Consider the following 15,259-nt stretch of genomic DNA (forward strand, 5'->3'; position numbering starts at 1 on the left):
CAAATGATGAATTGGAGAAGGTGAACACTTGCGCAAAATAGTAAAGATAACCAAGCAAAACAGATGATTTCTCTATCAGAACAATACTATTTGAGCCTGAAAACTCAAGGTGTTAAGTTTCTCCGGTCAGGTCCACGAACACAAGGAAGAGAGAGTACATTTCTCAAACAACCATAGCACTAAAATTAACCATAAAAGTCTCCTCAGATGAAAATAAATCATATAATTACCTATGCACAAAATAGGCAATACCATCAACCAGAAATCATGAATCGAGTGATCTTGATTTTGGAGCACGGAAGGCCAATTAACTTGATCTACATATCAAGCATCAAAATATCTTTCAGTAGACAAGACTCTTAAAGTTCACAAATAATGAACTGCCCGTGTTATAACAATTCTGCAATTCCCTAAATGTCCGAGAAAAGGGCAAGATGCAGGGGGTTGGAACGGGGGAAGGAAATATTTCTGGGGAAATAGAAGTGCTCGTAATCCAAGAAAGTGCTCATACTATTTAACTGTGACAACGACTCCAAACCCACAATTAAGGAATAACCTAGCTAAACACAGCTACAACCACTAATACATCAACTAAATTTCAAGTCCACAGTTTCACAAAAATCAGTGTCCACAAGATGCCATTCAAAGGTTCCTAGTTCGCTTACTTATGTCTTGAACATATCAAGCATTAAAACTAGGGAACGTCTTTCAATATTATTGCGTTTCAAGAGCCAAGTAATTCAAAACACATACCCAATGTCAAGCATTACTGCATTCTTCTTATATTGCAAAAAAATTTCTGAATATATTACAATCTACCTCCAATGCAATTTCAAAAGACTACAATAATATAAGCAACATGTATATTCAGAGGTGATCAAAAGTTGCAGAACAAAAAGTAACTCATTATTAAAATATTGATCAATATTCAACAAGTACAGATTCAGGTAATCATTAAGAGCCCACCCCCTTTGCTGCACTACCCTTGTAGGTTCTCCTAAGCATACTTGTCCACTATAACATATACAAAAGGAACATGTACACCATAAGGATCATTTGACATGTAATTGAAGCCCGTCCTACTTGTCCCAATTATTTGGTGTCGACTGATCAAGGTCCTCTGGTAACTATAGTTTTCCTACACGGAGATTAAAACAATTAACTAAGATTTTACCCTATTATACAATATTATTAAAAAAACAATCTTAGAAAATGAACGCAATCATGCAAAACTGACATAAAAAGTGCATGTATATATAGGCTCTTCTGCATATGCAGACGAAACAAACAGATGCAGCATAAGTGGCAGTCCAACATACAAGAAAAATTAAACTATATACATGACAACGAAACCTTGTTAGATGATTACGCCATCCCTTTACAGGCCAAGACACTTAGCACATTAACTAATTAAGAAAGGCATATTTGCTACAGCTCTTCACTCCCCCACACATCTAAATTATACTTGTTAACCACTCATCTTCCTCTTTGGCAACCTCAATTATCGAGATGATTGATTCCATGGTTAGCATACAGGAGCTAAGACCAAATTAAGCCAACCACTACTCTCCCACACAGACCACATGGGCAGAACTTTATATGCAACAATCAACATGCTAAACATGACCTAAAAATCACACAAACAACTAAAAGAATATCCTTGAGTTGAACATCATAAAACCCCATAGCACAATGTACAGATCTATATCCCTGTAAACAGTAAATCATTTACGTGGACAGTTAAGCATAACAGAATGCTCTCTGGAAAAGAATTGATCATAATTTCAATCAAACTAAGAGGGACATCATAGTCACAAGCTGCAACCAATTCACCTAATTAATGCCCTATAATATCACAAAGAGAATCACGGACCACATTCCAGCACCAGCACCAGATAAAATATGCCTGCTTTTTAACAACATTAGTCAAAGATTGACATCATGTTCCCTTCTGATATACATTCATATGATAGTATCACTACTCCCTGTATTGCAACTAACATGATCCTAAGTGGATCCATATAAAATCTAGAAATAACTATGCGTATTTTACTACCAGTAGGATTACTATAAAACCAAAATTTGTCAAAATAAATAAGATTAAAACTTAATTCCATACCTACGATTTTCAGACATACATCAATCCCCTCTTCCATAAGGATGACAAAAAAAAGTAGCATAGCATTAGCTTCAAACACGAAGAGAACACCATCAATGCAATCTCATCAAGCCAATTTTAGAATTAATATGATAGAAGCACATTCTTATCTGACAGCACTAGTTATCTTTTTTCATCAAACTTTGTACTTGTAAAATTTCTAAACCACATTTCCTGAGGTAATATATAGGGCACTGAAAAATGAGATTTCTAGATCAAAAGAGGAAATAAAAAGAGAAACTCTCAATAGTCCTCCCAATCACTGAAGCTACAGAACATACAATAACAGAGACAGCAAACAGAATAATTTAATGCAAAACAAATCATATAAGTGCTTGATCCAGAGTGGAAGTTCAGATCGAAACCATCAAATCCAAATCCGAAGAAGCTCTAACCATAATAAGAGAGAGTTAAAAAAACATCATCGTCTTAATCCACCAATATGATATATAGCAGAAAAATAACCAGAGTTCAAAACTCGAGCCCTTTTTTTCATCTCAGAGCCAAAATCTCCCAACTAATAATTAAAGCAAGAACCATAAACGATGATAACCGGATACGCAGAAAAAGAACGAGAACCAACAGATCTACCACTGTGACGAACCGAATGATCAGTCGACCCCTTGGAGGGAGGGGGCAGCGGCGGCGGCGACCTCGTCGGCGGAGAATTTGCCCTTGGCCTTGTCGGCGGCGCGGCCGCGGGCCTTGCGGTCGAGGAGGGCCTTGCGGTCCTTGTCGAGCTTGAGCTTTGTGACGACGACCTTGGAGGGGTTGATGCCAACGTTGACAGTGGATCCGTTCACCTTCTCGCGGGTGATGCGCTCGACGTGGATGACCCACTTCTTGCGGTAGACCTGCACGACCTTGCCCTCCCGGCCCTTGTAGGTGCCGCGCACGACCTGGACCTCGTCGTCCTTGCGGACGGGGACCGACCGGACGTTGTACTTGTTGCGGAGGTCCGACGAGAGGGGCGCGCTCATCAGCACTCGCCGGACGCTCGACGGCGCCGTGAAGTGCGCCTTCCGGCACTTCCGCCGGGAGCTCGACACTCTCGGGTTGTACTTCATCTCGTCGCTTCTCCTCTCCGGCGGCGGCTGGGTTGTGCTTTAGGGGTTTATTAATTTTTGGAGAGGAAGAGGAGGACCCCGAATCGCGGAAGGGATGGCTTATATCTTAGGGGTTTAGGGTTTCGGTGAAGAATGTACTCCATTATGACTATAATACCCTTGACCTTTGGGCAAAATTTTTGTACGAGTCCTGGGCTATGGAATTTTTAAGCTTAGGCCCTGAAGACGTTACAAAGTATGTTTAGCACCTCATTACCTTGGTCGGCATGGCGATTCGCCCGATCCCGAAGGGGGCAAATATAAAATAGTTTAGGAACACTGTAATATATGTTGCATTAGGCTACACCACAGTAATTGCAAAAGGCAAACAGTGAGAGTAACACCACCAATCGTGATATGTGTGGGGACAAATGGAAAATGCCTCTCAATGTCTACACTAATCGATGTGGGATGCTTAGGCCCCGTTTGGGAGAGCTTTTGGAGTGCCAGAAAGTACTTTCTGGCCCTCTAAAAGTACTTCTAGATATAAAAAAAAGGTATTTAGTAAAATTTTTGGAAAGCTGTTTTAGCTTTTTCGGGAAGCTAAAAACAGTTTTTGAGGAGAAGTTCCAATTTGGAGCTTTCCGAAAACGCTATTTTTAGCTTTATCGGGAAGCTGTATTTTTGACCAAAATACTCTCATTTTTTTTAAAAAAAATCCTTCCAAAAACCTCTCTCTCACCATCTGTTCCTCTCTCACTCAACCCCCCTCCCTCTCCCCCGCCGCCGCATCCCCGCCCTCTCCCCCGCCCCCATGGTGGGGAGGTGCCGAAGAAGAGGAAGACGGATAGTCCTCTCCTTCCTACGGCCGCCACCGGCCACGATGTCCCCATCATGGAAGGAGAGGTGCCGAAGAAGAAGAAGGTCCCACGGTGGGGAGGTGCTGAAGAAGAGGAAGAAGAAGGGGGCGCTCTCCCCCTTCCTACGGCCGCCACCGGTCACGACCCGCCCCCCTCCTGCGTCCGCCACGGCCAAGCCCCTTTCCGGCGCCGTCGGCCTCGCGGAAGGAGAGCACTTTCCGGAGGCCAGCCGTGCCCGCCGAGACTACCGCTGGCCACGGCCCGCCCCCTCCCGCGGCCGCCGCAGGAAGGGGGAGGATAATATTAGTCTCATTGTGTTTGTGTTAGCTTAGATTTTTTATATAAAGGCATTATACCTAATCAAGGATGATATGTTCGGCACGCTTATGCCTTGCCAAAATAACAGAATGAATATATGTATGTATGTATGCATATCTCACAATTTTTGTATTGTTGATGCAAGCCATTATTACCCTTGATCGGAAAAAGGGTCTTTGAATGCCGCACCAAGTTTAGTTGTAGACAAGCTACTAGAGAGATATGCCATATATACGCTAGAACAGAACAAGGAGATCGGTTGTAGAGAATGACCTAGCCTGCTATAGTAAAGTTTTTTTTTTTTTTTACTTGAAATTACTTGTTCTCCACATTGGGCACCACCATTTTCTCGCCAATTTATGCAGGCATACGATTTTAGCTTAAGAAGTGGGTCTCCTCCATTTTCAACACATATGACTAAATAACTTGGCTAACTTGTCTCATAGCTTGAATTTTATGGATGCATAATCCTAGTAATGTGTTATTTGAAACCATACCTTTGCCCTATAAGCATCTATCTAATGATCTGAGGGGGAAAAAAAAAAGAGCTTTGAGTCCTCTTAAATAACTTGGTGCTATTTTATCTGTCATATCTTGACATGTTTGTTAATGAAGTTGTACGTATCCTCGCACTAACAAGTAGAGGTACATAATACACACAAAGCTACATGTGATGTCACATATCTTGAAATTCAAATAGTAATTGACATTTGTTTATCATTATTTGTAAACATTTAATATAATAACTAGACTTGTAAACCCAACTATTAGATACAACATAAATAACATTATTTTGGTTTATGAATGCATACTATAATTATCTAAACTTGTTTTTCAGAATTTTTTTTATTATATTCATTTCCACATAGATGACTATTATCTTGATATATGAGTCTTATAATTACTTATCGATGCTTTTTACTTTCCTCGAGATTTCTTGCTTAGCATTTGTGCTACTTACCAATCTTTTTTAATGGAATGGATGGAGCTTGCCCTCTCTCTCTCTCTCTCTCATTTTTTGAATGAAAAAAACTTGACCCTCGCCAACTTCTTGAACACTTGCTGGTTTTACTAAGCAAAATATATCTAGTTAGTGATATGGGTAGGATATTGATTAACAATAAGAAACATATAATGATTAAAAATAAACAAAACCTAAAGACGGATTCATTTATTTATCTAGAGTTTTGGAAGGGTTCTTAAAAAGTTCTACCCCACGCTAACCAAATTTGATCCTTTGCGTGTTATTTTTTTTTGATAAAAGTCCATCATGTGTCATTTATTGAAGCTAAACACAAAAAATTTATTAAAAAAATAACGGATCCATGAATATATAAATATCTCTAAGATCACTTCTCTATTTAATATGAGATTATTACCGCTCTCTCAATATATTAGTTCTCTTGGTTGCAAATATTTAATAGATAAAATTATGCTCCGCCTTCCATCACTTTGTGAATAATTATGTTACCATGGTTGCAAACATTTAATAGATAAGAATATACTCGACCTTCCATCACTTTGTGAATAATTATCTTCCTAGCTATTCTTTCTCAAAAAAAAATTACTGGCCATTTTGGTATAGTTCAGATTCAAGAAAAATACGCAATTGCTAAATATACAAGATTACATGCTGAGTATAGCCGTCTGCAACAATATGTGATATAAGTTTCAATTGACTTATGCACAAGTTGTTTTTGGATGTGTAATTTGTTTTCCATGTACAAATTTGGTGACTTACTATAGAAGCACAATAAAAGTTTAAATTTTGTTGATGATTTTTTTTTGGTCACTGATAATTTTTTTTTTTTTAATCATAGTAAACATGGAGCCGGCCCGACGTGAACCGACCGAAACGCAACTAATTCGGGTGGTCCATGACTCGTCGGATCGTTGAAGGCTCACTGTGGTGGATTAGCGCTTTGTTTCAATTGCTTCTTCGAGTTTAGATGAAGCACACGGCAGCCCTGGCTCACTAAATTGGGTGTTTCCTGCGGGTGTTAATATGGCCACCAACTCTATGACATTTGGTCCGACGTTCATTGCAGGGTGATGGGCATCTGGCAAAGATGACCGATCCATGCATCCATATGATATACCTGTCATGTAGGCACATGAGTTGCAATAGAGAAACTATATTCCACTTTTATTGAATAGATTGGCTTGCTACACCAATTAGATGGACTTCAAACTCATATATATTCCACAGTCATTTTTTTAATTTCCTAATAATATATAAAAACATATATTTTATATATTTTTAAACTAAAAATAATAAATCTTACCACTTGCTTGGGGTGCATATTGGGGTAGTGGATTACATCCGCTGCTCTGTAATATTTGCAGATTGGTCAGAAATTGTGGTGTACACACTGAATTATTTTCTTTGTTATTCAACACTTAGAAGGGATCTTTTAGAAGCGTTATATAATTGCTTCTCTTTTTTTTCTTCACCATTTTTTTTCTCGTAACTCTATTAGTTGTGAACAGCTGTATAAAAGAAAATTAAAAAAAGCTACTAGTGACGACTTTTAAACCTAGATGACTCCGATACTTTAGCACAAGATGGAACTTATAATAGAATTCACCAACGAGCGCGGAGAGTCCATGAGGCTGCCCATTTGCCCGATATCTTGCAACCTACCAGATCGCCAACCCACGGTCAAAGCACGAGTAAAGCAGCTCCACTAATTTTCTAATCGTCAAACGAGGTGAAAAGCGCACCTCCCTCTCTCTTTTTTTCTCACTGTCGACCGTAGATCCCTAACAAGGACATCCCACGTGGTGGCCCCGCCCACGTAAAAAAAAAAAAAAAAAAAAATCTGGCGCTGGTTAAACATTGATGGAACCCAAGTCCACGGCGCTGAGAGACCGCATGGCCCCACCACGTGCTAGCTGTTAAGCACTCACTCGAGACGGCGAGTGCGGACTCCTCCATCAACCGCAAAATCCAAGCGCCTGTGCACCAACCTCGCCGCTCCCCTAAAGATCTCTTAAACCCCAGGCACGGAGAGGTGAATTGGGCCCCATTTGTCGCCCCAAGCTGGCGATCACGGATGCGTAATAATGATTTGGTTGGACCCAAACTGGTCCGAACCAGTTGATATTAAAACTGGACCTTCATCAAATCATAGATTCCTCCAGTGGGAGATGGCCTTCAGTCTCCATAGCATGCCGTTATCTTCATCCCACACGGGAAAGAATGCAGTTAATGAACATCGTTATCACCAATAAACATCGTTATCACCGACACTAATCTGGCCACTGTCGAGTTTTTAACGCACCAATAACATACTTGACCGGGTCGCACGCCGCGAAAGGACTCGGTATTTAAAACACATCACAAATTGCTTCCCAACCGAGCATGTGTCCCGCCTAACTCTCGTCCTTTGCATTAAAATCTAGCCGCCTGAGCACCCCCTCCTCCATGTTTTCCAGAAACGACATCGCAGTTCACGGGAGTAGTGGGGTATAACTCGGAGCCCTTTTTTTGGCCTTTGGTTAGAGATGGGCACTGGGCCGGGCCGCCCACGGCCCGGAACGGCACGGCACGAAGCGGGCCGTGCCCCCAGCCGCCCACGGCCCGGAACGGCACGGCACGAAGCGGGCCGTGCCTGGCACGGCCCGCCAGCTACAGTGACGGGCCGTGCCAGGCACGGCCCCTTTGATAGGGCCGTGCTGGGCTAGCGAATCCTGGCCAGCGGGCCGTGCCAGGCACGGCCCGCTTCGGGCCTGGGCCGGCACGGCCCGGTCTAGGCACGCGGGCCAAGCACGGCACGGCCCGCGTGCCAGCACGGCACGGCCCATAAGGGCCTGGGCCGGGCTGGCACGCGGGCCTGGCACGGTCCGGGCCTGGGCCCGGCTCGGCCCGATAAAATTTTTTTAATACATTAATAAATTATGAACACTAAGAAATCTTGATTTATGAATATAAAGCCACCTTAATGGTGGGGGGTTTGGCATAGACCCCTACCAGTTTATTAATTTCAATCAAAATGGTACATGAAGGGAGGTTTGGACCTTAGTCTGACCTCTAGATTCTAGAATACAATAAGAAACTAAGAAAGGGCCGAGGTTTGGACCTTGGTCTGACCTCCAGAATACAATAAAAATGTACAATTATAAAAAATTAAGAAATCTTACTAATCATCAGTGATTCAGTAAATCAGTCTTCACTCTTCAGTCTTCAGTCTTCAGTCTTCACTCTTCAGTAGTGTTTGTATCATCATCATCAGAAGATGTTGTACTATGTCCACCTTTATCTTGAAGTCTTGCCTCAGCATCCAGCCAATCCTTGAAGCAGAGAAGCATCTCCACCGTTTCGCCCGTCATCCTACTTCTCTTTTCGTCAAGAACACGCCGACCTGCACTAAAAGCGGATTCCGATGCTACCGTGGACATCGGCACAGCTAAAATATCGCGTGCAATTGCAGACATAACAGGATATTGATTTCTAACACTCTTCCACCAAGATAATACATCTAGATTCTCTATTTGATTTTCATCATATGCAGACTGAAGATCATTTCGTAAATAAAATTCTAGTTCACTACTTAAAGATGAAGAAGATGAAGAGGAACTTGAAGCATGTGTGTGTCTTCTCTGTGCAATGAATGAAAAAATAGATGACGAACGAGAACTACTAGAAGGAGGAATAGAGGTTTGTATTTGTGTTCTAGATCCACGAATTTTTTCATCATATATAGCATAAATATCATAAAGAAGTTGTCTTACCTCATCTTTAGCAGATTCAGCATCTTGATTCATATTTTCAGCGTATGCATCAAGTAAAATTAGCACGCCATTTAATTTAACTCTAGGATCAAATACAGCAGCTAAGTTATGCATAGGACATATCCTGTCCCAATACTCATTCCATTTAGATTCCATTAGGTGAATAATAGGCATTAAAACATCATCATATCTATGTTCTGCAAATTTTTGACTAATTATATATGCTTGTTGTAAAAATGAACATGAAGTAGGGTAATAAATACCAGAAAGAACATTGGTAGCATTATAAAAACTAAGCAAAAAATCTTCCAAAATTTTTCCTTTATTCCAATCAGTTTCAGTCAATGTAAATCCTAATCCACGATCATTAATATATGCACTTAATAAATTTTTATATGGGTATGCATCATGTATCATGCTATATGTGGAGTTCCAACGAGTAATTACATCAAGTTTAAATTTTTTAAAACGTTTACCATGATTTATACATAATTCCTTAAATTCTTGAAGTCTTGATCTAGAAGCATGAATAAAAGAAACTGCATTTCTAATTTTTGAAATCACATCTTGAATCATGCCCATGCCAGCTTGAACAGAAAGATTTAAGATATGACATGCACATCTAATATGCAGTAAATTTCCATCTAATATGGGATGCAATGAGTCTCTTAATAATACAACAGCAGAATTATTATTAGATGCATTATCAAAAGTAATAGACATAATTTTATCATTAATATTATATGAACATGCAGTTTGATAAATTATATTTGAAATTTGTTGCCCAGAATGTGGAAAATCAAAAGCACGAAAAGCAAGAATACGCTTATTTAATTGCCAATCATTATCAATATAATGAGCAGTAATGGCAATAAAAGAATTACTACCTACAGATGCTGACCAAATATCAGAAGTTAATGAAATTTTTACATTTAAAGTAGAAAGTGTTTCAATTAAATTTTGTTTCATTGCTAAAAAATTGGTCATAGCTACTCTTCTAAATGTACGCCTACTAGTTCTTTTGTAAGCAGGTTGTAGGTTTAATTGAACATATTCTTCAAAATTAAAAGATTCACATAAACTAAAAGGTAATTCATCCTTAACTATCCATTTTACAAGTGCTTTTTTTTGATTTTCATGATTATATGCAAAATTACTTACAAGTAATCCCCCTTGTATATTAAGGCTACTTTGAGTTTGAGCATGAGAATCATGCATCCTATGACTCTCTTGATGTCTTTTTAAATGCCCTGTTCCCCCACTACTACTACAACTATAAAGTTTGGCACATTTTTTACATTTAGCTTTCCAGACTCCCTCAACCATAACTCTATCAAATTCATTCCATACAGTACTAGTCCTCTTACGAGAAGAGGTTTGACCTTCACTCGGTTCACCAGTTCTAGAGGAACTAGGAACAGGGGGTTGGGGATTAGTTTCTTCCCCCTCAGAAACAGGAATGCCAAACTGACTTTCCTCAAAAGATGACATATCTATGATTAATTCAAAAAATAAAAACTAACCGCAAGGAGGAATTGAGTAGAGGGTCGGAGGGCAGAGGCAGCGCCGAGATTCCGAGCTTCCTCTTGTGCTCTCAACAGAAGCGACCTTCTCTTCTCAACAGGAACCTCCTCTTGTGTAGCACTTGAACAAACTAAAAATTAAATTGCTAGAAGAGCACTTTAGAAGAGAGAAATAATAGCAGTAGAGAAGGAGAGAATGAGAGGTTTGGTGTGGTGAGAATGAGGGAGGAATGGGCTATTTATAGAAGCCCAAAAAATTTTTTTCCCAAAATACCCCTCAATTCAGCCGTTATAGAACTGTTGGGAGGGGCAAAACCGTCTTTTTCCCGAAAATAGCCGTTGGAAACGGCTATTTTCTTCCCCCCTCTCCAGACGGGCCGTGCCAGGCACGGCCCGTCTGGAGCCGTTACGGGCCGTGCCAGGCACGGCCCGTTTAGAGACGTTGCGGGCCGTGCCTGGCACGGCCCGTTACCGCCCGTTACGGGCCGTGCCTGGCACGGCCCGTGCCGTGCCGTGCCCGGCCCGGCCCACCAATAGAGGGGCCGGGGGCCGGGCCGGGCTTGCCTTCCGTGCCTCACGGGCCGTGCCAGGCACGGCCCGCTTCATAAGCGGGCCGTGCCAGGCACGGCCCGTTTAGAGTTTTGGCCCGGGGGGCCTGGGCCGGGCCGGCCCGGCACGGCCCGTTGCCCAACTCTACCTTTGGTGCAACATTACGCCAATCAAACCTCGTGAAGGAATGTAGTGCATGTCAAGTCAACAAGCGTGGAAGATGATAGAAATCCCTGATGTGCATGCGCAGAACGATTTTTATTTTCTTACCACATATTTTATCATATTCATCATAAAATAAAAATCAAAAAAAAGATGAAACCCATCTACTAATAAAGTTCATCCATCCTAAAATTCAAAATAATATATACATATAACATCATATGTAAAAGAATCTGTCTATATCCTGCTCTTTTTGTACGTCAACGTCAAGTTGTTCTTTCCTTCCAATCGTTCCTGGAGCTCCTTTCTCCGTTCCTACATAACTAATACTCACCCATCAAATTAATTTTCCAATAATATATATTCATCTCCAAATTAATTAAAATTTTAAAATATTATATTTATCAAAATACAATATATGTTCGATCAATTTTTAATATATATTTTAAATTATATATATATATATATATATATATATCAAGTAGTAATTCAATATATATTTTTTAAAAAATTAGTACATATTTAGATAAATTAATATATAATTTCTAGAATTTTATGTTCCTCGATATATAATATATATATTCAGATAATTTTATGATATATATTTTAAAATTCTTTAACATATAGCTAATGAAGATCTAATTTATTGCTTTTTGATCCACGGTTCTTAGAACAAGTTCGTCGGTGGCATACGCCCTAAAAGACTTTTGTTCGTGCAAGGTGCAAGATTGTGCAATTCACTGGATCATTCGGTGTTGCCCCCATGTGCCACATGGCGAGGCGCATGCGAAGCGGCCGGATAAACGCGTCATCGCTGCGTGCGGCCAACTAGCGTTCAATCAAACGATCAAAACCTGCATCGAGTACTGCAACGATTATTTTTTTTTTTTCACTAGTAGACACCAAAAACCTATCTTCCAGGCCCACAAACAGAGCGACATCATTGAACAACGGCTGAGATCCAATCTTACAAAATGTGGATGGATTACTATACATGATGATTTCCGGACGCTATTTAGCAACAAGCTCACAATAGGCCACTTGGTTAAAATCACCACCAACCCCAGCTGCCCACCACCCACAGCGACCACATCCCCTGATCCCATTCCCCATGCCTTATAGCAGCAAACCGTCCGATTAAGGCGCTTTCGTTACAGTGTACCAGCACCCATCGACACGGCATCGACGGTAAAAGAGTAGAACAGCCTAAATGAAAAAGATAAAAATAAAATATATATATAAAAAGGAGCACAGAGAGAGTGGTTAAAAGAGAGAAGGGGACGCCTAGCAGTTATTGGGGGTGAACCCCAACACCGATTTGTCGAGATCGAAACTGACACGTGTCCCCTGCTGCTGGACGTTCCCGATGATAGACAGCGGTGCCGTAGTCGGCGCAAAGGCCAGGCAGTAGGTGCCACCGCCGTCAACCGGGATGAGGTAGTTCTTTGCCGGCAGCCGGAGCTCCCGCCCTTCCGGAAAGTGGAACGCCACAGTCGGCACCTCCACGCTGCTCCGCGACGAGAGGTCGTAGCACGTGTCGAACAGCGACATCCCCTCCGCCGACGGCAGCCCCGACGTCTCCCGCCGGAACGCGTCCCGCAGCGCCCCGTACGCCTCCGCTTGGAGCCGCGTCACCGCCGTCCCGGAGTCCACGATCACACCGCCGCTCCCGCTCTCGTCCATGGCGAACGACGACGGCGGGATCGACAGCATTTTCCCGCCGACGCTGATGCCAGAGAGACCCACGTAGTAGAAGGTATCCAGCTTCCGGTTGTGGAGGAGCGGCGCGGCCACTGCCGGGCCGGAGGCGGCGGCGGCGCCGCCGAGCTCGAGGGTGGAGCTCGCCGGGGAGTCGCGGTCGACGAGGCAGTAGGAGAAGGAACGGGCGGAGATCTGGGAGGGGAACGAGAGGGGCCCACCGCCAAGGGCGAGGAGCCCCGCGGCGCCGACGAAGAGGCCCTCGTTGTCGTGGCCACAGCCAAGGGCGACGCCGGCGACAGGGGCGGAGTAGCCGAGGGTCACCGTCTCCGTCGCGAAATCCCCGACGGTGTAGGACCCGTCGCCGTAGGAGACCTGGTAGAGGCACGATGAGCCTCCTTTGCCGCCGGAGGAGTTGCGGCAGGCGGAGACGTCGAGGGCGCGGCAACGGGGCGAGTCGCAAGGGAGGGGGGTGTAGGAGGAGGAAGCGGAGGGGTCGAAGACGGGGTCGGATTGCTGGTAGCAATCGGCGCAGGGCTGGCATTGAGCCCAGGTGACGTCGCTCCCGGTGTCCAGCACCATATACAAGGGCTTCGGAGGGCTCCCTATCCCGACTCTAGAGAAGTACTCGCCGCTGCCCTGGCTGGTCCCGGAGACGATGGGGCCCCGGATGGCCTCCGCCGACGCTTCGAACTCCTCCTCCTCCGTCACAGGCTTCAGATCTGAGCGTTTGACGCCGTGGGCGGCGAGGGCGAGCCGGGCGGCGATGGATTTCACCCGGGTGGAGTCGCGGCGGAGGCGGTCGAGGGTTAGGGCTTTGTAGTCGGTTGGGCGGGGCTGGGCGTTGGTGGGGAGGAAGTCTCGGGAATGTAGCTCAAGGGTGAGGCCACCAGATGTGGCGCGGACGGACTTCGCCTCTTGGTCGAGGGCTTGGTGGGGGTCGAAGGAGAGGACGCGGAGAGCCTGGTCGAGTGAGGCGGAGACGTCGAAGGTGGCGGTGGTGGGGGCGGATCCGGTGCTCCGCGTTGAGAAACTCCGGGAAAGAACAGGGGAGGCGGAGAGTAGTGTGAGGAAAAAGAGGAGCAAAAGGAAGTGGATTTTTTCCGCCATTATTGTTACCGTTGTGAGACGTTCAGAATGGGGAAGAGGGACGGAGAGGTGGAAGGGTGGATGGGGGGGCTTTTAAAGAGTGGGAGAAGTGGGGCGGGGGGAGAGAGGTGGGGGAATGTGGGGGAATTTAACGGGGGTTCACGTCGGTGGCGTTGGAACAGAAGAAAAGCCATAAGCGAGGGAGGGGCTTTGGACCTAACTCTTGCTTCTCAGGGAGAAAGATCATTGCAAAGAGAGTTGGATACTGGGTTACTTTGGGTCTTTTTACTCGGGTTATTAACTACTTACAGTCGAGCTCCTGAATGTTTTTTTTTTTTTTCCAGCAAGCTAGCTTTGTGGCTAGGCCAAGGGTTGCAAGTGGCTGGTCCGTGGGCTTAGTGGGATGGATTTCAGCAAGTCCAGATTTTGCAATTAGTGAGATGAGCTCTAAGTCTCTTAACTAATTGGATATTTCTAGGAGTTGGACTGAGATTGCACTGATGGCAGGCACCACCCTGATATTCCTGCTGGGTTAGTATTTTACTTTTGGCCATAACCTAGAGCTGTTTCTCCCTAAGTTAGATCAAATTTCTAGGTACAAATTAGTGTTTGTTCTACAAATTAAATTAAATTAAATTATTTAAGACCGAATGCAGGTGAGCTACACAACTAGGGACACAAAATTTGATCCTGACACCCTGCTGTATCTGGAACACATTTCAGTTAGTCTGGGCTTGTGCCTGTGCTATTTGAGCCCAACAGCTCGATTTGATCATTTGATTCGACGTAGCCAATTATGTACCTATATCGGCAGTCATTTGATCGATTATCCTTCTGATCACATGTTACGTGTGATTTCTTGTAGCATTTTTGATAGAAAATTGCCATATCCGATGGCCTAGTGCACCCAAAAAGCAAACCCGTGTATAGTTTAAGTCCCTGCTTGCATATCAGCAGGAGAACTATTTGCGTATTGTTTATGATTTGTGACCAAACAAATGAGTACGACGTGAGCTTGGGCCGTTGGGCCACCTGTGACCCAGTCGCGTATAGGCTAATCCAAGCTTAAGTCATCCTGATCCAACGGGCAACTATGTTTACAAACGGAGATAGCTTATACGG

General features: G+C 43.5%; 2 protein-coding genes across 3 annotated transcripts; both read right to left on the reverse strand.

The window, feature by feature from the left end:
- Positions 1–847: 847 nt before the first annotated feature.
- Positions 848–3,313, reverse strand: LOC103713997 (60S ribosomal protein L26-2-like). 2 transcript variants are annotated; one of them, XM_008801086.4, is made up of 2 exons: positions 2,763–3,313; positions 848–1,138 (listed from the first exon to the last, which is right to left on the reverse strand). In XM_008801086.4, exon 1 carries the CDS (start codon positions 3,223–3,225, stop codon positions 2,770–2,772), a length of 456 nt encoding a protein of 151 aa, XP_008799308.2. In that variant the 5' UTR covers positions 3,226–3,313; the 3' UTR covers positions 848–1,138; positions 2,763–2,769. The 2 variants fall into 2 exon arrangements, with proteins under 2 accessions (XP_008799308.2, XP_008799309.2); XM_008801087.4 differs by having other exon boundaries at positions 2,750–3,313.
- An 8,952-nt stretch (positions 3,314–12,265) lies between these two features.
- On the reverse strand, positions 12,266–14,256 carry LOC103713998 (protein ASPARTIC PROTEASE IN GUARD CELL 1-like). Its single transcript, XM_008801088.4, has one exon. The coding sequence runs from the start codon at positions 14,156–14,158 to the stop codon at positions 12,635–12,637; it is 1,524 nt and encodes a 507-aa protein (XP_008799310.2). The 5' UTR covers positions 14,159–14,256; the 3' UTR covers positions 12,266–12,634.
- Between the last annotated feature and the right edge of the window lie 1,003 nt (positions 14,257–15,259).

Source organism: Phoenix dactylifera, chromosome 8 (assembly GCF_009389715.1).
Source record: "Phoenix dactylifera cultivar Barhee BC4 chromosome 8, palm_55x_up_171113_PBpolish2nd_filt_p, whole genome shotgun sequence".
Taxonomy (NCBI): Eukaryota; Viridiplantae; Streptophyta; class Magnoliopsida; order Arecales; family Arecaceae; genus Phoenix; species Phoenix dactylifera.